Source organism: Babylonia areolata, chromosome 12, assembly GCF_041734735.1.
Source record: "Babylonia areolata isolate BAREFJ2019XMU chromosome 12, ASM4173473v1, whole genome shotgun sequence".
In the NCBI taxonomy this organism is placed as follows: domain Eukaryota; kingdom Metazoa; phylum Mollusca; class Gastropoda; order Neogastropoda; family Buccinidae; genus Babylonia; species Babylonia areolata.
Window position 1 is genome coordinate 34,255,048 of NC_134887.1, and position 23,658 is coordinate 34,278,705.

General features: G+C 44.0%; 1 protein-coding gene across 4 annotated transcripts in view; it reads right to left on the reverse strand.

Annotated features, from left to right (window-relative positions):
• LOC143288561 (sarcoplasmic/endoplasmic reticulum calcium ATPase 1-like) overlaps positions 1-23,658 on the reverse strand; it is an 84,821-nt gene that overhangs the window by 47,166 nt on the left and 13,997 nt on the right. For all 4 annotated transcript variants that reach the window (XM_076597164.1, XM_076597163.1, XM_076597165.1 and 1 more), the window contains exons 4-19: positions 22,837-22,941; positions 14,729-14,867; positions 12,877-12,957; positions 12,225-12,310; positions 11,777-11,843; positions 11,292-11,380; positions 10,269-10,352; positions 9,771-9,864; positions 8,740-8,959; positions 6,836-6,938; positions 5,476-5,616; positions 4,562-4,678; positions 4,094-4,211; positions 2,205-2,305; positions 779-901; positions 20-232 (exon numbers count right to left, since the gene is read on the reverse strand). In XM_076597164.1, the coding sequence (XP_076453279.1) occupies positions 20-232; positions 779-901; positions 2,205-2,305; positions 4,094-4,211; positions 4,562-4,678; positions 5,476-5,616; positions 6,836-6,938; positions 8,740-8,959; positions 9,771-9,864; positions 10,269-10,352; positions 11,292-11,380; positions 11,777-11,843; positions 12,225-12,310; positions 12,877-12,957; positions 14,729-14,867; positions 22,837-22,941 (1,881 nt within the window). The remainder of the gene's footprint in view (positions 1-19; positions 233-778; positions 902-2,204; positions 2,306-4,093; positions 4,212-4,561; positions 4,679-5,475; positions 5,617-6,835; positions 6,939-8,739; positions 8,960-9,770; positions 9,865-10,268; positions 10,353-11,291; positions 11,381-11,776; positions 11,844-12,224; positions 12,311-12,876; positions 12,958-14,728; positions 14,868-22,836; positions 22,942-23,658) is intronic.

The window sequence follows — 23,658 nt, forward strand, 5'->3', positions numbered from 1 at the left end:
TGCCAGTCCTCGCACTCACCATGGCGGAGATTTCCCCCTCAGCCTGCAGGTACTCCACGATCTTGCTCTTGTGGGCGGGCTCCACACGGGCAAAGAGGCGGGCCCTCATGACAGCCGCTCGCTGGTCCTCAGGAGGCAACTCGTCAAACTCGCGCCCAGTGAAGGCCATGCCCTCTGTGTTCTCAGTCTCCGAGAACACCCCGATGCGTCGGCAGATAGCTTCAGCTGTGGCCTGACAAACACACACACACACAACACACAGCAGTCCGTCAGTCGCATTACTTCACAAATGATACCACTCTTGGATCACTGCTCTTCTTTAAAATTCTGCTGTGGGCAAAACTGAATAAAAGTTATTTCTGGACAGTGACAACAATGCCATCAAAACCCCCCTGAATCATTCAACAACAACAACAACTCCGATCTTCCTAAGAAATTCTAGCATGTGCTTCTATTCTGAACTCAACAGAAATAAATTTCAAATAAACACAATCCTATAATATAGAAATAAATCAAGGAGAAATATCAACCAACCAGAAAGAAGACATACAAAGATCACATATAAATTAAGACAAAATCATTCGAAAAAGAAGATATACTAATATATCAAACGAACTATGAAATCATCCCAAATGAACCGGGGTGGAAAAAAAAGCACCAAAAAAGCACCACCAACAAGGCCAAAGAGAAAGCAAGGAAAAGTCTCAACAAACAAACCAGGACACAATGTCCCCTGAACAAAGAGAGGGAACAAAAGGCCAGGTGTAGGTGGGCCCACCTTGTTGTCACCGGTGATGACGATGACACGGATGCCAGCACCACGGCAGTTCTTGATGGAGCCCATCACCTCTTCACGGGGAGGGTCCAACATGCCCACTACTCCCACAAACGTCATGTTCGTCTGCACACACACACACACACACACATACATAGGGATATGTTAATTATGCACATGGGCCTGTCTGGGAAAAATACATCTGGCTCAAGATTCAACTTTCTCCATACTCTTCTGGAGGTAATGGATGTGACTAAGAAACATACATCTGGCTCAAGATTCAACTTTCTCCATACTCTTCTGGAGGTAATGGATGTGACTAAGAAACATACATCTGGCTCAAGATTCAACTTTCTCCATACTGTTCTGGAGGTAATGGATGTGACTAACAAACATACACCTGGCTCAAGATTCAACTTTCTCCATACTGTTCTGGAGGTAATGGATGCGACTAAGAAACATGCATCTGGCTCAAGATTCAACTTTCTCCATACTGCTCTGGAGGTAATGGATGTGACTAAGAAACATACATCTGGCTCAAGATTCAACTTTCTCCATACTGTTCTGGAGGTAATGGATGTGACTAAGAAACATACATCTGGCTCAAGATTCAACTTTCTCCATACTGTTCTGGAGGTAATGGATGTGACTAAGAAACATACATCTGGCTCAAGATTCAACTTTCTCCATACTGCTCTGGACGTAATGGATTAACTAAGAAACATACATCTGGCTCAAGATTCAACTTTCTCCATACTGTTCTGGAGGTAATGGATGTGACTAAGAAACATACATCTGGCTCAAGATTCAACTTTCTCCATACTGCTCTGGACGTAATGGATGTGACTAAGAAACATACATCTGGCTCAAGATTCAACTTTCTCCATACTGCTCTGGAGGTAATGGATGTGACTAAGAAACATACATCTGGCTCAAGATTCAGCTTTCTCCATACTCTTCTGGAGGTAATGGATGTGACTAAGAAACACACCTCTGGTTCAAGATTCAGCTTTCTCCATACTTTTCCATAGATACTTAACAATGGATTGCAAGGTTACCTAAACTCTACTCTCATGAGGCTTTATTCAGTTCTATACAAGTAAGTATGTGCATGTGCTTGGATGCATGTGTGTACGTGAGTGAGAGAGACAAAGAAAAGTGTGTGTGTGTGTGTGTGTGTGTGTGTGTGTGTGAGTGTGTGTGTGTGTGAATGCAGGACTTAAAAATCACTGAAAAGGTGTCGCATCAAACGCACCATGGTAATAATTTTCAATTCACAGCACGCTGCAAAATCAAAGACAATAATATTCCACCAGCCCAGAAACACAGGTGTTTCCCTCCAATGCCGATATCAACTTTTCCCTTGTCAAAGGGACAAGACACTGATGCCACCCCCCTTTGCCACAGAAGCTGCGGACCCTGCACACACCTCATACTCGATGAACTTGCGGGAGTCTTCCAGGTCCATATCCTCACGGCGTGGGGGGTTGTCAATGGTGGCCAGAGCCAGGCAGCGCAGGGTGTCCCGACCTGTACACATCTTCACTGGTCATCACTGGGCTACACTGGGTCACTGGCTTATACTGAGTGGGTCACAAAGTTATACTGGGTCACTGGGTTAAACTGGGTCACTGGTTTATACTGAGTCACTGGTCACTGGCTTATACTGAGTCAATTGTCACTGGTCACTGGGTTATACTGGGTCACTAGTTACTGGGCTATACTGGGTCACTGGTCACTGGGCTATACTGGGTCACTGGGCTATACTGGGTCACTGGTCACTGGGCTATACTGGGTCACTGGTGACTGGGCTATACTGGGTCACTGGTCACTGGGCTATACTGGGTCACTGGTCACTGGGCTATACTGGGTCACTAGTCACTGGGCTAAACTGGGTCACTGGTCACTGGGTTATACTGGGTCACTGGTCACTGGGTTATACTGGGTCACTGGGTTACACTGGGTCACTGGTTTATACTGGGTCATTGGTCACCGGGTTATACTGGGTCACTGGCTTATACTGAGTCAATGGTCACTGGGTTATACTGGGTCACTAGTCACTGGGCTATACTGGGTCGCTGGTCACTGGGTTATACTGGGTCACTGGTCACAGGGCTATACTGGGTCACTAAGTTATACTGGGTCACTGGTCACTGGGTTATACTGGGTCATTGGGTTATACTGGATCACTGGCTTACATTGGGTCACTGGTCACTGGGCTATACTGGGTCACTAAGTTATACTGGGTCACTGGTCACTGGGTTATACTGGGTCATTGGGTTATACTGGATCACTGGCTTACATTGGGTCACTGGTCACTGGGTTATACTGGATCACCGGCTTACATTGGGTCACTGGTCGCTGGGTTATACTGGGTCACTAAGTTATATCAGGCTGGGTAACTGTCCAGGAGAGTTTCCTCTGAAAATCTGCCAGGGTCGTCCAGGGGCTGCCTTAGGCCCCTGGTGGGGTGCAGGGGCAATTAGTGATTTTTAACAGGTTTTTAAGAAGTTCTGTTTTGTTTTTTTCCACTGAAAAAAAAAATCCCTCTGAAATCAACTGCTCTTCCACTGAAATAGTGGATCCACTGAGAGTTCCCCAACCTGTATATATACAGGCACACAGTGTTTATATGGGGAAGCTCAGTCACAGCCGACATCCTACATACATGAATCAAGTGCCCGTTACAGGTTGCTCTAATGCACTTGATTTGATCCCTCACATTCTCTTTGCATTGCTGTGCACATGGCCTGTTTTCTAAGTGACAGGCAGCTCTTTCATGACACAGTTTCAATGGCACTGTCTGTCTTGTGTCAACGAATGGAAAGTTCAGACAGACACCAATAAGAAGATCAAAGAAACACACTGATGGTAATAATGGCACACTTCTTTCAGTATGATGCATGTGAATTAGAATTTTTTAAATCATGAAGTAAAGAATACATAACAATGTATCATATATATATATATATAACATCATATTACATATTTCACACATTATAATCAAGTCTGCTCTGATATTAGCAAATCTATATCGAATCAAACTGAAGCATAAAATTTGCACAACTTTCAATAAATTACCAATTACATAGGTGGTTGCTAATCTGGAAAAATAAACACACACACACAAACACAGAAGACAACGACCACCTGAAAAACACACACACACTCACATATATATCTACCCTGACACTCACACACAGACACACACACACACACCTCCCTCATCTTTTCCCACCACAGACAAGTCAGCTCAGTCACACAGGTTACTAGTAAAGCAACCAGCAACAAGCCTTCCTTCCGTCCACCCCTCCCTACCTGTTCCATAGATCTTGGTCAGCTTCATGATCTCGTTCTTGATAGCCGGGGACATGGGCACCTTGTTGCTGCCGATGCGCACATGAGTGCACCTGTCCAGCAGACCCTCAGGGGCTCCCTGCACCACACATGCACCATGCCCGTCAAATGATTAACATACACACACACACACCTTGCACATCAAATGATTAACATACACACGCACACACACCATGCACATCAAATGATTAACATACACACACACACACACCATGCACATCAAATGATTAACAAACACATACACACACCATGCCCTTCAAATGATCAACATACAGCAAAAAGTGCTAACTCTCTCCATTCACAAGGTACACAACTTGACAAATCAACGATGCCAGCATACACACACACATACATTCTCTCTCTTTCTCTCACAAATTCACTCACAAGATACACAATTTTCTTTCCTCGTTATTTGACAGACAGACCCACCTTGGCGAACATGCGGGCACCGCCGGGCACACGTGTGGGCTTGTTGGGCACGCAGTAGACGCTCATGGACTTGCGGTCACGGGAGAACTCCAGGGTGAACTCTTTGCGCCACATGTCCTGTGAAACACCAGTCAGACCTTACAAGTTGGTTCTTCCAACACAAACCAGGGCTGACTAACACTGCTATGGCCAGTCTCTGGGAAAGGAATGTTCCACTTTTTGCTCTCTATCTGGGAAAACCATGCTGACCTGGGCTGGGTTGCATGAGCGCTCTTTGCAGCGCTAAGTGTGCTTAGTGTTGACAGTTTTCCCAAGTCTACCATGCCAAGTCCACAGACTTAAGGAACAATTGTTTAATGCTAAGCAAGCTTTGTGCTGCTGAAACAGCTATTGCTGAACCCAGCCCTGTCACACTTTGAAGACACAAAGGAAGCAGGACCTGTCACTGTGATATGAAAAACAAAAATATCTGTTCTGACAGAACCCTCCTTCTCCACACCTCATGTTGCTACAAAATCAAAAGTATCACTGACATGGTGAAGAAAAAAAAAGTTGGCCTTTCTACGTGTGTTTTTCATGTGTTTGTGTATGTTCGAATGTGTATGCGTGTTAACCTGTGCATATGCAAGGTGGGGTACAGGTATAATTGTATATACATATATATATATATATATATATATATATATATATATATATATATATATATATATATATGTATGCATTGTGTTTAATGGGTAGGTAGAGTCTGTCAGATACATTTTTGTGTGTATACATAACACTGTTGTAACGCATTGTGTGTAGTATGTTGTGTTTCGTAAAGCACCCAGAGCAGTTTCCTGGAGAGAGTGCTAGTCAAGTACCCCTGATCATCATCATCATCATCATCATTACTCCTGGAGCCTGAGGCCTGTTACCTGGATGACGTGGTTGCAGACCGTGCCCATCTCGCGCTTGTTCAGACCGCTCTTGTCCGTGTTGTAGAAGTTCAGCTTCTCCGCCAGCACCGTCAGGGCCGTCTCTGTGGCCTCTCCCACTTTCTCATAGATGTCCTTGGTCTGACACAAACACATATACATACATACACATGCTTTCTTCAGCCACTGGTGTACACTGCGGGTCTAAAGGCTCACTTGTCTCTACTGCAGTTTGTGGTTTTTTATAATTTTTTTTATTATGTCAACTGAACTTCTCTGTATGGAATCATCAATGCTTGGTTTACATGCTTTACTACACTGTTCCAACTATTAAAAAAAATATAAAAATTTATACAATTTTTGTTTTTAAAGTTAAGCTCTGTGCATTATTTTCCTGCCATGGAGGATTCCTCAGTACCATTCTAGCCAACGGACATCTCTTTTGTTAAGCATGAATTCTGTCACACATGCAAAGCGCACCCTGCATATGTCACTCCTCTGAAAGACTAACCCCAAGACAGCTCTGCAGAAACAACCTGCTCCTGGCCAGTGCCAGTTTTTGTTTACCCTGGAGCCTCACAATTTTGGTTATGACATTTTAAACCACTCGCCAGCTTTTCCACAGACAATTATTCTGACAGTAACAAGGCACTGCTTTTCAAAGCCAATAAATCATTTTACAAAGAGGTAAGCAACATGTTTTCTTTCACATGTTGACAACAAATAAGTTCAAAGCAATAACACACAAAACTAGTTACCTACCTGATTAAAAAAACAAACTAACAAAAAAAAACCCAGCCCCATTCTGCAGAAGATCAAATATGCATGTTAAAGATCCTGTAAACCATGCCAGCATGCACACACCCGAAAACGGAGTATGGCTTCCTACATGGCTGGGTAAATAAACAAAAAGTCATACACGTAAAATGAAACATGTCTGTCTGAGAGTGTATGTGTGCATGACTGAAACCCGACTGAATGACACAGGAAACGAATGATGAGCGCCCAATGGCAGCTGTCAGTCAGCTCTACCCAGGTAGGCAGCCTGTTGTGCAAATACTCCATGTTTGTTAAGTGCTTAGAGCTTTGTCTCCGACCGAGGATCAGCACTATATAAGTATCTATATCATCAATCAGTCAAACTGAACTGGGCTAACAGCTTCTTCTTGGTTTATAATAAAAATACAAGAGAAACAAATGCCAGATTAAAGATAATTTATGCATTTTGTTTCCATCTTCCATAACACCAATATTTTCCCTCTCCCCTCACACACACACACACACAGACAGACAGACAGACAGACACACACACACACACACAAAGGGCTTTGATCAGATAGGACAGAAAGCAGCTGCTGACCTCATTGTAGTCCACACTGGAGTCGTTGCACATGCCGCAGATGGTGCACAGCTCCTCCAGACCAGGGTAGTCACTGGCCTTCACCTTTTTCCCGTTCTGGTACCTGTCCACACACACCATCACCCTATGTTGATTCCATTGTTCTACATAATCTTTTCTCTCTATATCCCTGTTAACCACATCACCGGCCCCCCCTCAACTGTCCACACACACCATCACCCTATGTTGATTCCACTGTTCTTTGTCATCCTTTCTCTCTATATCCCCTGTTAACTACATCACCCGCCCCCCCTCAACTGTCCACACACACCATCACCCTATGTTGATTCCACTGTTCTACATAATCTTTTCTCTCTATATCCCTGTTAACCACATCACCGGCCCCCCCTCAACTGTCCACACACACCATCACCCTATGTTGATTCCACTGTTCTTCGTCATCCTTTCTCTCTATATCCCCTGTTAACTACATCACCGGCCCCCCCTCAACTGTCCACACACACCATCACCCTATGTTGATTCCATTGTTCTACATAATCTTTTCTCTCTATATCCCTGTTAACCACATCACCGGCCCCCCCTCAACTGTCCACACACACCATCACCCTATGTTGATTCCACTGTTCTTCGTCATCCTTTCTCTCTATATCCCCTGTTAACTACATCACCGGCCCCCCCTCAACTGTCCACACACACCATCACCCTATGTTGATTCCACTGTTCTTCGTCATCCTTTTTCTCTATATCCCCTGTTAACTACATCACCGGCCCCCCCTCAACTGTCCACACACACCATCACCCTATGTTGATTCCATTGTTCTACATAATCTTTTCTCTCTATATCCCTGTTAACCACATCACCGGCCCCCCCTCAACTGTCCACACACACCATCACCCTATGTTGATTCCACTGTTCTTCGTCATCCTTTCTCTCTATATCCCCTGTTAACTACATCACCGGCCCCCCTCAACTGTCCACACACACCATCACCCTATGCTGATTCCACTGTTCTTCGTCATCCTTTTTCTCTATATCCCCTGTTAACTACCCAGACATCACCCATTGTGGATTCCACTTTTCAATGTTTTCCTTTCTCTCTATATCCCCTATTAACTACCTCCTCCGCCCCCCTCCTACCCCCACCTCCAACACACCATCATACACAAACTCCAACACACACTTATACACAAACACACACTCATCACGTTTGCTATTACTCAAGGCGAAAATCTCGTACAGAAAGAACAGACACAAAACACCTTCACTGACAAAGCACTACTACCACCAGGGCCCACGTGTGTGCAGGAGACAAAACTGGTGCTTGCCATCCAGTGTTAGCAGCACACAAAACCTTGCACTAGTTCAGACTCCGGCAGGGAGTCCGATTCCTGTCCTGTGCAAACTACTATCCACCTATGCGGAGAAAACAAAAATAGCTACGGCCGATAACCAAACAACTTTTTGACACATTTTTCACAAAACCGGTCAATGATTATATTTCTAATTGCAAAGCAACAAACCTACTGTACAAGATTTTCATCCCACAAGTTTTTCTCCACCTCCACCAAACCTTGTGTGTTGGTCTGAACGCCAGTCATTTAGAAGAGCTGAAAAAGTTCTGCATGCAGCATGCACTTAGTGTACGTAAAAAACCCACAGCAACAAAAGGGTTTTCCGTGGCAAAATTCTGTAGAAAAATCCACTCTGATGGGGAAACCAATACACTCACAGGCAGAAAATTTTTTTTTTTTTTTTACAGAAGGGTGGTGCTCTCATTGTTAGCAATGTGCTCTCCCTGGGGAGAGCAGCTCCAATGTCACACACAACTATCTGTTGTGACAAAAAGAGTGACACAATACTTCACATGTCCACACTCACACCGTCCCCCCATCAACCCACTCACAGTTCTCCCTCGGGGGCGTATGTGGATCCGGTGACTTCGAACTGCGTGGTCTTGATCTGGTTGGTGTCGATCTGACTGAAGATGAACAGCTTGCAGACGGACATCTGGTTGGTGGTCAGCGTTCCCGTCTTGTCAGAGCAGATGACCGAGGTGCAACCCAGGGTCTCCACAGAGGGCAAGCTGCGCACGATGGCATTCTTCTTGGCCATGCGGCGGGTACCTGGCGGTCACAACACACGTCATTTTCCTCTCCACACCTGTCAGGGGAGCTCTGTGCGCATGCGCACGCATACATGTGAGTGTATATAGGTGTGTGTGTGTGTGTGTGTGTGTGTGTGTGTGTGTGTGTGTGTGTGTGTACTTACAGTTATTTGCTTATTTACTTATTATCATTATTGTTGTTTTATTTTGTTTTGTTCATCTATTCTCCCCCCCACCCCCCCCCTGCATTTTATTCCATTATCTGTCTGCTGACAGTTTTATCTTATTCATTTATCTATCTATTAATTTAATGATGTGTCCATTTACTTTTTTATGCACTTTTTCTTCCCCCTCATGGCCTGACAAAGCACGTTGGGTTACCTTGCTGGTCAGGCATCTGCTTAGCAGATGTGGTGTAGTGTATACCAATTTGTCTGAACGCAGTGACGCCTCGAGTAACTGAACTGAACTCAGCTCCGCTTGGCCCTGCCACCTATCACTACCACCACCCCAAAACACAACCCTCTTCCTCCCACCCCTCTCCAGTCTGCCTTTGGCGATGCTCCTGTCAGATGACTGAAAGTAAGACCACTTTTGAAAATGACTGTGTTTTTTAAGTGCTTACAGTTTGGTCTCTTACCGAAGATAGGCGCTATATCAGTTTGCGTATCCTCCTCCTCATCAACGTTCTGTTGAGTGTGGAGTGCGAATTTTAATCATAAAATCAAGATGATTAAAAGTGAAACAGCTTTTTGTCAAACGTAGCAGGGTTAAGATTTCAAATATAAAATCACACACACACACACACACACGAAGACAGAGGGACGTACCCAGAGCCAGGCAGGTGGTGATGACAGCGGGCAGACCCTCAGGGATGGCAGCCACAGCCAGGGCCACGGCGATCTTGAAGTAGTAGATGGCACCCTGCACACACACACACACACACATCCTGACATGTCAAGTGCTATCAATCTCTCCCTTCCCAAGTATCCCTTGGAACTGCTGGTCAGATAGATGATACCGTCTTCTTTTCACTCCTTACACCACAGATTAGTGAAGCTCAATCAAAACTGGGTGGTTTAGGAAATCACATGAAATTTAGCATTGAAAATGTTGTGTCATCATAAGTTCCACCCAACCAGAAAACCGATCCCCTTTCAACAAAGGATAAAGGAAGCTAAGTAGCAAGCTGCGAGTGTCACAAAACTCTTCTTGTCAAGACTGTCAGAACCATCTTTCTTCATTTATCAACAGACAAAAAATCAAGAGGAGAGGGGTTGACATGTTTGGGGTCAATGGATTTCCCATGCCACACTGCGTGTGTTTACCTTGATCCAAGATCCACCATGGGCAGGGTCGTTGAAGTGACCGATGTTGATGGCCCACACAGCGATACAGATGATGGTGATCACCTGAGGCACACAGCACACAAACACATCAACACTGTTGCATTCCTGGTATTTTCTACACACATTCCATTTGTCCTCTGTGTTGTCACAATACAGTAACCTCATTTGTGATGTTGTCATTTAGTCTTGAAAGTATTTCAGGGAAAGAAACATGAAATACAACATTATCAATTGCTCAGTTCTAAAGGAGAATAAATAGATCAAAGTGCCAATGCAATGATATGAAGTTAAACACATATACAGTCAATATCATGCAGGCCGTAGGTTGGCTGTTTCTGGCATTTTCCCTCCCAATATGAACTGCCTGCACCTTCCGAGATCTCTTCACAAAACAACCGCCAACAAAACCCCAGTTGGGACAAGGTCCGAAGGATAACATAAAAATGCTCCACTACTCATACAGGCATCAGGCATCAACATGCTCCAAAGTAGATAAAGAGCTCAGATCCAAAGGTGCTTTACAACAGTTACTGGGGGTCATCTTCTGCATGCAAGAATTGCCATTCCCATGTTCACTGGTACATGAACATGAATGGCCTCTTATGTTGATGACTGTTTTTACACCACCACATCGGCAGCCATACTCATAATCAGGGGATGCACATGCTGTGTATGTTCTTGCTTCCACAGCCCATCAAATGCCGACATGGATTCCTGGATATCTGACACGCGTAACTGATCTTTTGTATCTGCATACACACAAAGGGGTTTCTGCATGAGCAGGTCTGCATATCTGCTGACCTAGGAGATTGATAAAAAACCCACCTCTCTCTTAACTTGACAGATACTGAGACCAGCATTTCAATTCAAGACCCTAAAAGTCCATTGATTTTACCACTCGGCTGTAGCGCCTATCATTACTGAAGGTCAAACCCCAACCATAGAGGACATGGATAAAAGTGGTCCTCTTCCCCCCTGTAATATCCTGAAGATGGTACCAACCTTGGACAGCTGGTTGCTGAACTCGTCCAGTTTCTGCTGCAGTGGGGTCTTCTCCTGTTCTGTGTCCATCATCTCGTTACGGATCTTTCCTGTCAGCACACAGCACAGCACCATCATGTAACCACTGCCGCTTCACAGAGTGGACTCTTTTCTTTTGACAAACGTTCTGTCTGTAAGGCTGGTGATTCTATTCTGTATCATTAAATACACTGTAAATGTTTTCTTTTCAACATCAACATCTCAAGGAGCAGACAGTAACACTTCTTTACAGACTGACCCAACTTGTTTCTTTTTTTTTTCATCATCACTGAAAGTGAAAAGTGAAGGATGCATCATCTTCTCCCTGATCAATTTACTTGCTCAAAGGAAAGCAAGTCAACTTGTGTAGTATGTCAATCAAAATGCTCCAAATCAGTTGATAAAGAGCTCTGATCCTAAAATGCCCATTCCCACCCCAATGACTTGAAATGCAAACAGTGTCTCACCAATTTCCGTGGCTAAACCAGTGCCGATGACAATGCCTTTACATTTTCCAGCCGCAATGTTGGTTCCCTGTTTTGGACAAATGAAAAATGGGTTAGAGTGAGATACCATTTCTGAGAGTGAACGCGCCCCACAAGAGCAGCATCATCAACAACCTGAAGTCATACATACACACAAGAAAAAATCACACAAAAAAACAACAACTAAAAAACAACTTGACGTCAAGCAGCTGTGCTAAACATGAGAAATAAAAAGAGAAATTACTGACATACTTGTTGATAAAAAGGCGACAGTAAAATTCAACAACAACAAAAATTTTTTTTAAGCTATTTCACTCACAGCACAACACAAATTAACATAATTCAATAAACAAGTTCAGACACATTTAACACAGCACAAGCTTCCACAGCACATGAGACAGCCATCAGGGTGGAACGTGCGTGCACTTACAGAGAAGAGCAGGTTTTTCTTGTCCTGGTTGACGGCTCGTGGGTCAGGGATGGGGTCTGAATGCTTCATGACGCTCACGCTCTCTCCTGTCACCACACACACCACAGGCACCATGAAGACCATGTTCACTACCCCCCCCCAAAATCTACTTTCTGATGACATTTCTTCCACCCCCTCTCTCCAAACCTCACCACACATCTAACTATCTAACAGTTGTTTTTTGGTTGTTTTTTTTTTAAATAGGTATGTATCAAAGGCTTCACTGCACTTAATTTCTGTTATTGAGATAACACAATTATTCTGATTATATTTCTCCTCAAACTAACAGTAAATGAATTAAAAAAACAAAACAAAAAAACAAACAAAACAAACAAAAACATTAAACTGGAGCACAAGCAATTTCATCACACGTGACTCAAAATTTACACAACTGGTAGACCAGTCCATTCAACCAGAAAGGGGTGAAACAGACACCAGTCCATACTGAGCTGCTTAGAGCTGATTACATATGACCAGTAATAATAAAATATTCAAATAATTTCTGTGATCAGCTGCATGTTGTCATCTCCCTTGTACTGGTGGTGACGCACGCACACACACACACACACATGTAGACACACACAACACACACACAGGTCAGGGAGCAGTGTACCTGTCAGGATGGCCTGGTCTATCCTCAAGGTGGTGGAATGGACTTGCAGAATACGGATGTCAGCTGGCACTTTGTCACCCACTGGAACACAGCACACACACACACACACAAACCTCATTAACACTTGACACACACATCAACCACAGCTGTCTGTCCTCCCTGGCCACACAGGGAGGGTGGCATCCACACCACACCAAACCAACTCTCCAACAACAAAACACTGACAACCCGGTCACAATCTGCTGTCGTCCAGCTGTCACAATACAGCTGGAATGCTTTCTTCTCTCCCCCTCCCCTCCCCCACCCACACCTCCCAGTCTTCTGTTAACATCCAAGTTTTCTCTCCCAAAATAAATTCTGCTGACAATACTGGTGACTGCTAATGTTTCATGACCTTTGCTATGACAGTTCCGCTTCTGTAAAGTAACCTGCCATCAAAAGACACTCCTAGGGGGAAAAAAAAGACCAACACCACCACGACAGGGCTTCAAGAACTTTTAACTTCTCTCTGTTCCCTACACATGCCAGATATTGTTCAATATAGGAAATGTAGTTTCATAATGCAAGGACCCACTGTAATAATCATAATGTGTGTCTGACATTTCCAATGAGGGCCCTGTCACCCAAAGAGGCTGACAAACAAAGGCTCAAGAAATGTGTCTCCACTCCACGCAACGTCTGTGAGCGTGAAGATTTTTCCCTTTTCTCCCTCATAGGGGACGACAGTCATACTAGTTTCCATGCTTACTTTTACACATGAATAACCTCACACTGCTAGAACTGATTTCATGATTCTGTCAATATTTCTTTCTGTCTGTCACTAGAAGCATCCCCCTGCCCCCCCCCCCCCCCATCATCTTTACAGAAAAGATAAGCAGTTCCCATTGATGAGAATCCCCCCCCCCCAACCTCCCCCCCCATGCCCCTACCACAAAAAACATCAACAACCCCAAAACAAAAAAAACACCAGTTGGAAATCATAGCATAACCAAATCTATTTGACTTTTTTTGTATGTGTGTGTGTGTGTGTATGTATATGTGTATTCCCCCTCCCCCCAGCATTTCTCTGACACTGTTCTTGCATGCCCAGAACACCACAGGGAGTTTATCTGCGCTGAATGGCTGAGCAGACAGCAGACTTGGCAGAGCCTCTGGTTATGGAGTAAGCCACAAAATCTGGCCAAACAGGGCACACCAACACAAGGCCTAGTTTGCACCAGTTTGACATGGTGCACAGTATGACAGCAAGGCCAGGGAACGGCGTATGAAAGCAGTGTGTCCCCTCACCAGACAGCAAACATAACAGCTAAGGGGCCAGGGACTTGGGACTCCAACAAGGTATGAAAGCAGTGTGTGATTGTCCACTCACCAGACAGCAAACATAACAGCTAAGGGGCCAGGGACTTGGGACTCCAACAAGGTATGAAAGCAGTGTGTGACTGTCCCCTCACCACACAGCAAACATAACAGCTAAGGGGCCAGGGACTTGGGACTCCAAGAAGGTATGAAAGCAGTGTGTGAGTGTCCCCTCACCACACAGCAAACATAACAGCTAAGGGGCCAGGGACTTGGGACTCCAAGGTATGAAAGTAGTGTGTGAGTGTCCCCTCACCACACAGCAAACATAACAGCTAAGGGGCCAGGGACTTGGGACTCCAAGGTATGAAAGCAGTGTGTGAGTGTCCCCTCACCACACAGCAAACATAACAGCTAAGGGGCCAGGGACTTGGGACTCCAAGGTATGAAAGTAGTGTGTGACTGTCCCCTCACCAGACAGCAAACATAACAGCTAAGGGGCCAGGGACTTGGGACTCCAACAAGGTATGAAAGCAGTGTGTGATTGTCCACTCACCAGACACCTCCACGATGTCACCGGGCACCAGGAAGCTGGCCTTGATGCGCTGCACACCCTTGGTGCCGCTGCGCACCACTTTGGCCACCTCTGGCTCATACTCCTTGAGGGCCTCAATGGCGCTCTCTGCATTGCGCTCCTGAAACAGGCAGACAGTATGCAGGCTCTGTGTTAATGATGGTCGTCATTGCTCATTGTCATACTCCTTCAGGCCCTCTATGGCCCTCTCCGCACTGCACTCCTGAAACAGGCTGACAGTATACAACTAAAGCTCTCTGTCATTAATAGCTGTCATGCGTACAGTCTTGTCTAGCAATGACACACTTGGCATGTTAAAAAAAAAAATCACAAAGGCACATCATAATAAACACAGACATGTACATAGTTTACTGTCTCATTGATTTTTCTTCAGCTTTTTTGTCAACTGACAATTCGGAGTGAAGAGTGCTGAAAATATTTGTTTCTTGTTTTTCTTTTTACTGAGGTATGTATGATAGTCAGTGGTGTTTGACTATGACCATCAGAACAGTGGAGGAGGTACCTGCTGTCCTGTCCGACTATCTGGGCTAGAATTTGATAATAGTGGAGAGTGTCTCGCCCAAGTTACATCCCCACTCTCTCGCCCAAGGTTTTAGCCCAAGGTTTTAGGACAGTCGGCATTAGGATGGTTCCCCAAGGCCAACTAGCCCCCAAGGCTGCAGCACTAAGACTGGTGCAATTCACTGAGGTATCTAAAGGCACGCTGTTCATAAACATCACAGGTGAGTTCTTTTACAACTCTGAAACAGTAAAGACAGCCTTACAAAAACTAGGGGGTTTCTCTTAAGTTACTTCAATAAAAAATAGTTCCAGGACTTTTTTCTGCACAATGTGGGACAGTACATCACAACTTTCAAGCAAAAGATAACAAAACATAAAGTGTTTATTTGCGGATGTCTTGCAGATGCCAGTGTCACAAGAATAGCCGACAGGAAGACAGATCTAAAATTAAATATAATTATGTAGAGATATTTCAGTAGCTTACTTTAAGGAAAAAAATCAATCATGATTCACATTCTGACGTCTCTTTCACTTTCAGAGAGTAGGAAGAGAGAGAGAGAGAGAGAGAGGGAGAGAGAGAGAGAGAGAGAGCAGAGTGAGATGGAGAGAGACAGACAGAGATAGAGAGCGAGTGAGAGAGAAAAGAAAGGGGGAGTATTGACTGATGTTTTCCACCGTCACGCTGACATTCCTAACCAGCTCTTCTCCCTCAGACAATGAGACCAGACAGACAGTTGGAGGGTGGGTGGAAAAAAGCAAAAAAAAGCTGGGCCATGTTCCCACAGCTCGCTCCAGATTCGTTCAGCAGCAGGGAACCCCTCCTCTCAACAGGCACTACAGCCCAGGGTGGCCTTCTGTGCTCACCCGTCTTTCTCTAACCAGTCTACCCCTCTCAAACACTTGATCCATACATCTTTAACTGCTTTCAGACACATCACTTTCACTGTAGTTTCAGCCACATCCAGCAGGCAGAGACCTTTTTAAAACACATCTGGCAGAACCATTATGTACCCTGCTGAGGTTGTTGGTTCTCCCCAAATACATTATCCTAGACCATGACTACCGCAGAGCTCTTACAACTTTGGAAGAGGGCTAACTTGGAGATGTATTTGTACAAATTCCTTATTTTATTTATTTATTTATTTATTTTTAATAAATATAAATAACAGCAGAGTGTGTGTGTGTGTGTGTGTGTGTGTGTGTGTGTGTGTGTGTGTGTGTGTGTGTGTGTGTGTGTGTGTACAATAATTCACAGAGTTTGGTATAAGGTTAGTTAGATGTAAATGATTATTTGAAAAAAAAACAACCCCAAACCCCAAGAACTGACATATATATGTTCATCAATTTTCTTAAGTTTTTGTTTACTTTTTGTTCCTTTGTCCAATTAAAATTCATATCATGTCATTAACTGCAAAGATTTGACAAACTTACATCTGATGAAAGTTTAACAGTGTTTGAGTGTTTTCTTCAACTGAGTTGAACATGTTCTGCCTTTTCCCTACTCAGATTCTGCCGCCGTGTCACTCAGCGCGGCTGCTTCCATCTAAAGGCAGACGACAATTATCCACAGTTTTGGCAGATTTCTTTCCTCTTCATATGGGTTCCCTCCCACCTTCCCTCCTGCTACCCCTGAAGGGCAGACCCCACCTGGATAGTGCTGGTAAAAATGGCAATCACCTGGTGCCCGCCCCCCCCAAGCCATCTTTCCCCCCAGTCACTAATTACCTGATTACCTGCCCTCCCCCTCCTCTACCTGTTTTCCTGGGCCCACAAAAACACAGCTGGGATCCCTCCCCTCCTACCCTCCCCCCCACCCCCCAACAACACCCTCCCTCCCCCCTGTGATGAAAGATGGGTCTGCTTTATGATCCCTGCCCCTCCACTGATGGCCCCCTGATGGAAGGGGGGGTGGGGGGGTCTCTACCCCCACCCCTCTTCCACTCCTAACTGCTTGCATCGCCACCACAGGTTCAGGAGGTTCATATATTATGCCACAGAGAGAGGGGGTAGGATGACTGTAAAATTGCAGTAAAAGCGCCAGAGACCAAAACACTATAAGAGAGAATCAGAAACTAAGATAGAAACAGAGTCTGGGATGGGAGAGCAACCAGTCAATATATGCTGAACATTTGATACACTGTAGGCAACAACAACAATTGAGCAAGACAACAAAGACACCTGTGTACAAAACCTAACTCTCCAATAAAAAACAAATAACCCCAACCCCTACACACAATGAATGCTATTTTCTAAGGAGGATAAAACTGTTTTAAGAAGGGGAGGAGAGCGCAGATGGACTGTAAAATGAAAGTAACAAACAAGATAAAAATATAAACGAGAGGAAGAGAGGGGAAATAAATAAGTGTGTGTGTGTGTGTGTGTGTGTGTGTGTGTGTGTGTGTGAGTGCGTGTAAGTGCACGGGTTTGTGTCTCTGGGTGCGTGCATGTACACATGTGCATGCGCATTAATAAAGGTGGACATGGAAAAACACACACATCCAAAAAACTGAAACAGAAAAGAGGGAATGGAGTGGGAGGGCTGGGTAGGAATAGGGGGAGAGAGTGAAAAGGGAGGGATGGAAAGAGGAGAGATAGACAGGTGGGATGGATCATGAAGAGAGAGAGAAGGCGGGAGCAGGCAACCCAACCAACAGACTGCCAGTGGCTGACAATCACCACAAAACCAAAACTGAAAAGTACCTGTACAACAAGGCAAATCGTTTAGCAAGCTAAGCAAGAACAGGAGGATGAAGAAAAACAAGGAAAAAAGAAAATGGGGAACTATGGAAAAAAACAAACAAACAACCTTTGGCACAAAAAGAGCAAAGCCCTGCAATGCAGAAGAACAAGCACAGCAAAAGCCCCAGTTTTCATCTCGCGGCCAACGCTGTGTTAACAGTCTGTTTTTGGAGCACTGCTGAACATACAGTCTGTGTTCACATGCTGGGGTCTGGCTTACACACACAACACATCCTGTCAGCGTAATACCTGGTCACCCCCCCCCCCCCCCTTTCCCTTACTCAACATCCTGCCTGAATCACATGGTAACCGAGGAGGGATGTGGAAGAAACGCAGTGCAGGTAAATGTACCGTACTATCTCAAACAAACATCCCATGATGCACCTTTTTGTGTGTGTGTGTGTGTGAGACTAATGAATCCCCATACAGAATTTCACGTGGGAGTCATTGACTACACCTTAGGAACTGTCTACTGTGTAAAACGGGTTATTCTGTGTTGCTTAATTTAACTGATGAGTATCATAGTAACACTGGCTGACTGTAGAAATTCCACTTTATGCTTTGTACAGATCAATGTGCTGCATTTTTCCAATTCTTATCATCATCTACTGAGTGTCACAGAGACTGAACAAAATACTCTGACACATTTTCTGTGTAGCGTTATGCAACAAGGCTAATGATGCCGAGCTTCTGTTGGACAGGAGACCCAGAAAGGCTGGGCTGATAATCAACTCTAAAGTACAACGCTGGCCTTTTCTGTTAATTGAGTTTCTGGAAATGCCAGGCTCACCAAGCACATGGGGGAACTATACAAACAGTCTGGTAAAATGTGGCATTAGATTCACAAGACAAAGCTTGTCCGTGTTTCAGAAGGCAGAGCTGAACAATTCATTCACCATGTCTGAGTTTCTGATAATTTTTATTCATCTATTGCTTCCTAATCATATACTCTGCTTGTGCCAATGTTTGGGGTTAGTAAGTCGCTTTTCTGCTGAATACATACTCATTCCTTGTTAACATTTTGAACCACCACTCAGTGCAAGTAATCATTTACAAATCATGTTGCTTTTAATATTACTGGCTTTCTCTTCCATGTTTAAGAGCTATGACTGTATCAGTTAATGTGGTGTATTCTCAGAAATACTTTCTGAAGAAAGGAGAAAAAAAAAGAAGAAGAAAAAAGATGTCAACCAGGACTCAGTATGAGCAAAACTGTTGCACAAATGTGGTATTCATGCTGTTAGAAAAAAAACGGCTTGGAGATGTCAGGTGGAAGGAAAATGTTGAAACCAGCTGTACAATGAGCCTAACTTGAACAGGCTTTGAGTGTGGAACAATTCTTCACCACCAGTTAACCAATACCTGCACCTATGGTCTCAAATATAACTGACTGCCGACTAACGACAATTTGTCTGCCAACACCCTTGTGTTCCATAAATCTGTATGACTCCTGAAGAGGAAGGGTAAAATGGATAAAGGCAGCTCTGTACTGATCAGAAGACTGTATCAGATTATGTGCAACATCTGCACTCCTAATTAAAGGTTCTTCTGTGTATGCTGCCCTACATGACACAACTCGCAGATCAGAGCCAATACCTTCTGGTTCATGTCCAGACTCCATCACTAACACTGGCAAACACTGGGGGCAAACCAATGCTTCCTATCTTTTCACTGTTGGACTCTTGATACACCCTTGCACGTACTACAAGGGCAGAGGTTTTTTTGCAGGGGAAAAGGCGGTAGAGGGCCTGCAGAAGCCATCCTCCTCCTCATGGCCCAGGCCCTGTTAGGTGTGAGAGAGACAGAGGAAAGAGGAGAGGAGAGGAGGGGGGGGGAGGTGCCAGGCTGCCGCCAACTGTCAGAAGAGAGCAGAGAAGACAACAAAGAGCAGCCCTCACTCAGCACTGCTGCTGCTTGCTGCCTGCAACACACTGCTGCTGCTGGAAGGGAGCTGGGCGATGCTGTGCCCCACTGTTGGCCCCCTACCTGCCACCACAGCCACAACCCCTCCTCCCACACCTGCCCGCCCTCCCTCCACTCTTTTCAGGCCACAAGCCAAGGAAGAAAAAAGACAGGGAGGGGAAACATCTGACCTTTTCTTTTCTTTACTACACTTCTGCTCCTTGCCTTTTAGGTCTTTTTTCTTCTTTCTCTCTCTCTCTCTCTCCCCACCCTGTAACCCATCCACCCCTTACTTCAACTTCAAGAGAACACTTGAGAAAAGAGGGTAAATTATACATATATCATCCCTTTTTCTTTCTGTTCTGCTGCCTTTTTTTTTCTACCCTCACCATTGAATTGGGTTGAATCAGTGCACACGAGTCAACAATTTCTGCCTTAACCTTGTTTGATCTGCAGTTACTGATTACTGATCAGCCAGCAATTAAACATGCACTTGTGTGACAGTCAGCCAGTCAGATATATTACAGATGGACAGGAAAAGTGGATTCACTAAACAGTCAAACAGAATTAAGTGCACGAGATTTCCTCCCTTTCTTTTAGACCATCTGCCAAAGTACTGAAGTGATAAATTTTCTTATATATCACGCAGCCCATAAAATGGCAATGACCCGGAAGCTCTACACCTGTGTACAGGACCTGCAGGGTACAGCGGCATTCATTGCAGACAGTGGGGTGTCAGTCTAATGAATGAGAAGAAGACAGAGCCCAATGTTCTCGTTGTTCTTCTTGCTGTAAGTATCAATATCACAAAACAAAAAATCCTTAATGGAAAACAAGTAGGAGGGGAAGAACCTGAGGGATGAAGGAGGAGGTGGGTGGTGAAAAGGGGGTGGGAGGCGGGGGGGGCAGGGAATATGAAGGGTGACGATATACAAAGAGAAAGGCTGGTGAATGAAAAGCCGTTCTGTCTTCACTCCAAGTGCTGGGAAAACACCGCCTTTGGCAACACAATGAACAATCAGCTGCTTGTAGCCAAAGATGAAAATCACACAGACTGTTTTATCCCAAGCAGTGGTCCAGTTACACAACACTTTACACAATAACCCACACTAGATCTGCAGGTATGCACTCGTCATCATTGCAGAAACATTCATACATACATACATACATGTCTTCACACACACTACAACCTACACACATGTATAAAACGCTAGACCAATGCACAAACACACTACACCACACATTTAGTACATACACCCCCCCCCTCTCTCTCTCTTGCACACACAGGTGTGAACACATCATACAAACACTCACACAAGTATAACATTTATCAAAAGTGTGCACACAAATTCATACATGTATGTACCTGAAGTGTTCATTTTCTATGTGCACTCTATGAATGACACAAACTACAAGTTCATGTCCACAGCACATAGTTCTACACACACACATATATGCAACCACCTTTATCATATCATGCAACTGTGTTCATACATTTTTTTTTCAAATCACAAAACTGGATAAGCTTTTTTCTAAAAAGAAAAATTGAAAACATCTACGACCAAAAATCTAGTCTAATACATTAATGAGAACTGTGATTTTGGTCAAAAAAATTCTCTTCTGATCATTTTTCTTTTAAACGAGTCTTCAAATTGTTACTTTCCTTTCAAATTGATTCCAATAAAATTCATGAGGAACATTTTCCTGCGTGGCTTTGTTAATCAAAGACAGAAATAATGGTTTGTTCTTTCAGAAAAGAAGGCAAAATTAAAAATTTCATAAACATGGATCATTTCCAAAGATTTTATGGACTCAATTGTTAAACAGCAATGGTACTGCATTTTTCAGATACAATTTTCCATACATACAGTGTGTGTGTGTATATATATATATATATATATATATAAAACGACAAAAAACTGTATGAACCCTGTAAAAGTAACAAAGGAGAGAAGCACAGAGAGAGAGAGAGAGAGAGAGAGAGAGAGAGAGAGAGACAGACAGACAGAGACAGAGACAGGCAGAGAGAGAGAGAGAGAGAGAGAGAGAGAGAGAGAGAGAGAGAGAGACAGGCACAGACACGGACACACACACACACACACACACAGAGAGAGAGAGAGAGAGAGAGAGAGAGAGAGAGAAACAAAGCCTATCCAATTGGCTATTCACCATTTGTCACACCACCTGAAACAAGATACACCACCACCTGACACCAACTTCTAAATGGAAAGTGAAGCGTGGAATTATCATTTCATGACATGTATCAGCTTTTTCATCATATGATGGCATCATTAACAATCAGAAATGAAAAAAAAAAAGAAAAAAAAAAAGAAAAAAACAACAACAAAGGGAAGTGCTTATGTTGTTTGGTTCAGAGCACTTGACATTGCTGTTTTCATCCGACAAGCACAGCCTCACATAAACTTTCTTTTTAATTATAATCTAATTAATAAAAAGAGAATGACAGCTGCTGATGAGTTGATGACAACGTTAAACTTAAAAGTTTACCATCAATCGACAGATGCACCCACACACAAATAACCCAAAACATGAAGGAAAGGACTTGTGGAAGGAGCAAACACACAAGCACAAACATGAGCACAACCTTTTTCTCTCAATCGCTCTCACACAGTCTGTTGACTCTTTGTACTCTATCAATAAACACCTCTACCCTCTCTCTCTCTCACTCACAATATATATTCTGTCTCACACACACTCTGTGTACTCTCTCTCTCTCTCACTACCACCATGAACTCTCTGTCTGACACACACAGAATGTTCTCCCATACACACTCTTCACATTACACACACACACTATCTACACTCTCTCACACACACAAAAACCACAATACTGCAATCACTCAGTCCCTTCCCGCCCTCCCTCCAACCAGTCAGCATGCACTGACAGCACTATGCACACCACTGACCTGCCAGACGCCCACAATGGCGTTGCAGATGAGGATGGTCAGGATGACAAAGGGTTCCACGAAGGCCGTCACCTGGTCATGGTCTTCCTCAAACCAGGCCAACACCTGCACACACACACAAGTCAGAACGTCATTAAAGCCAGGGAAAGCTGCACAGGTTTCATCTTTTACAGCTTCAGTTCCAATCAAGTGTCAAAGCATGTGGACTTAGTTATCTATATACACTACACCACAACAACATGTGGACTTAGTTATCTATATACACTACACCACAACAACAAAAACAATAACAAAAGATCAGACCATGAAGAGTCCACAGTATTATTTACATAATATTAATAATTTAAGCCCCATGATGGACTAATCCCTGTTCTTTCTCTCTTCTCATTCTAAAACAGTCATGAATTGATGAAAGTTATATCCCACCATTTCAGTTTTCATATGCAACCAAAATTACTGAGTGCAATGTCTGCTGCACCAAACAAAGACAGAGCTGACTGAGTTGACTATAGTAAGCGAGACAGAGTGCATACATGCTTTGTGTGTGTGAGAGAGAGAGAGAGAGAGAGAGAGAGAGAGAGAGAGAGTGTGTGTGTGTGTGTGTGTGCATGTGCATATGTGTGCGTGTGCACGTGTGTGTGGTTTTATAGATCTGTTCACGTCTATCACGATTTATGGGATGGGCAGCCGAATAAGAGGAAGGAGAAATGACGTCAATTTACAACAGTACAAATTCACAAAACATTACTGCAATACATACATTAAGTTGAACTATTTTGTCCTGAAATATATACGTCCTTTCCAGTCCAGCCAAGAAAAACA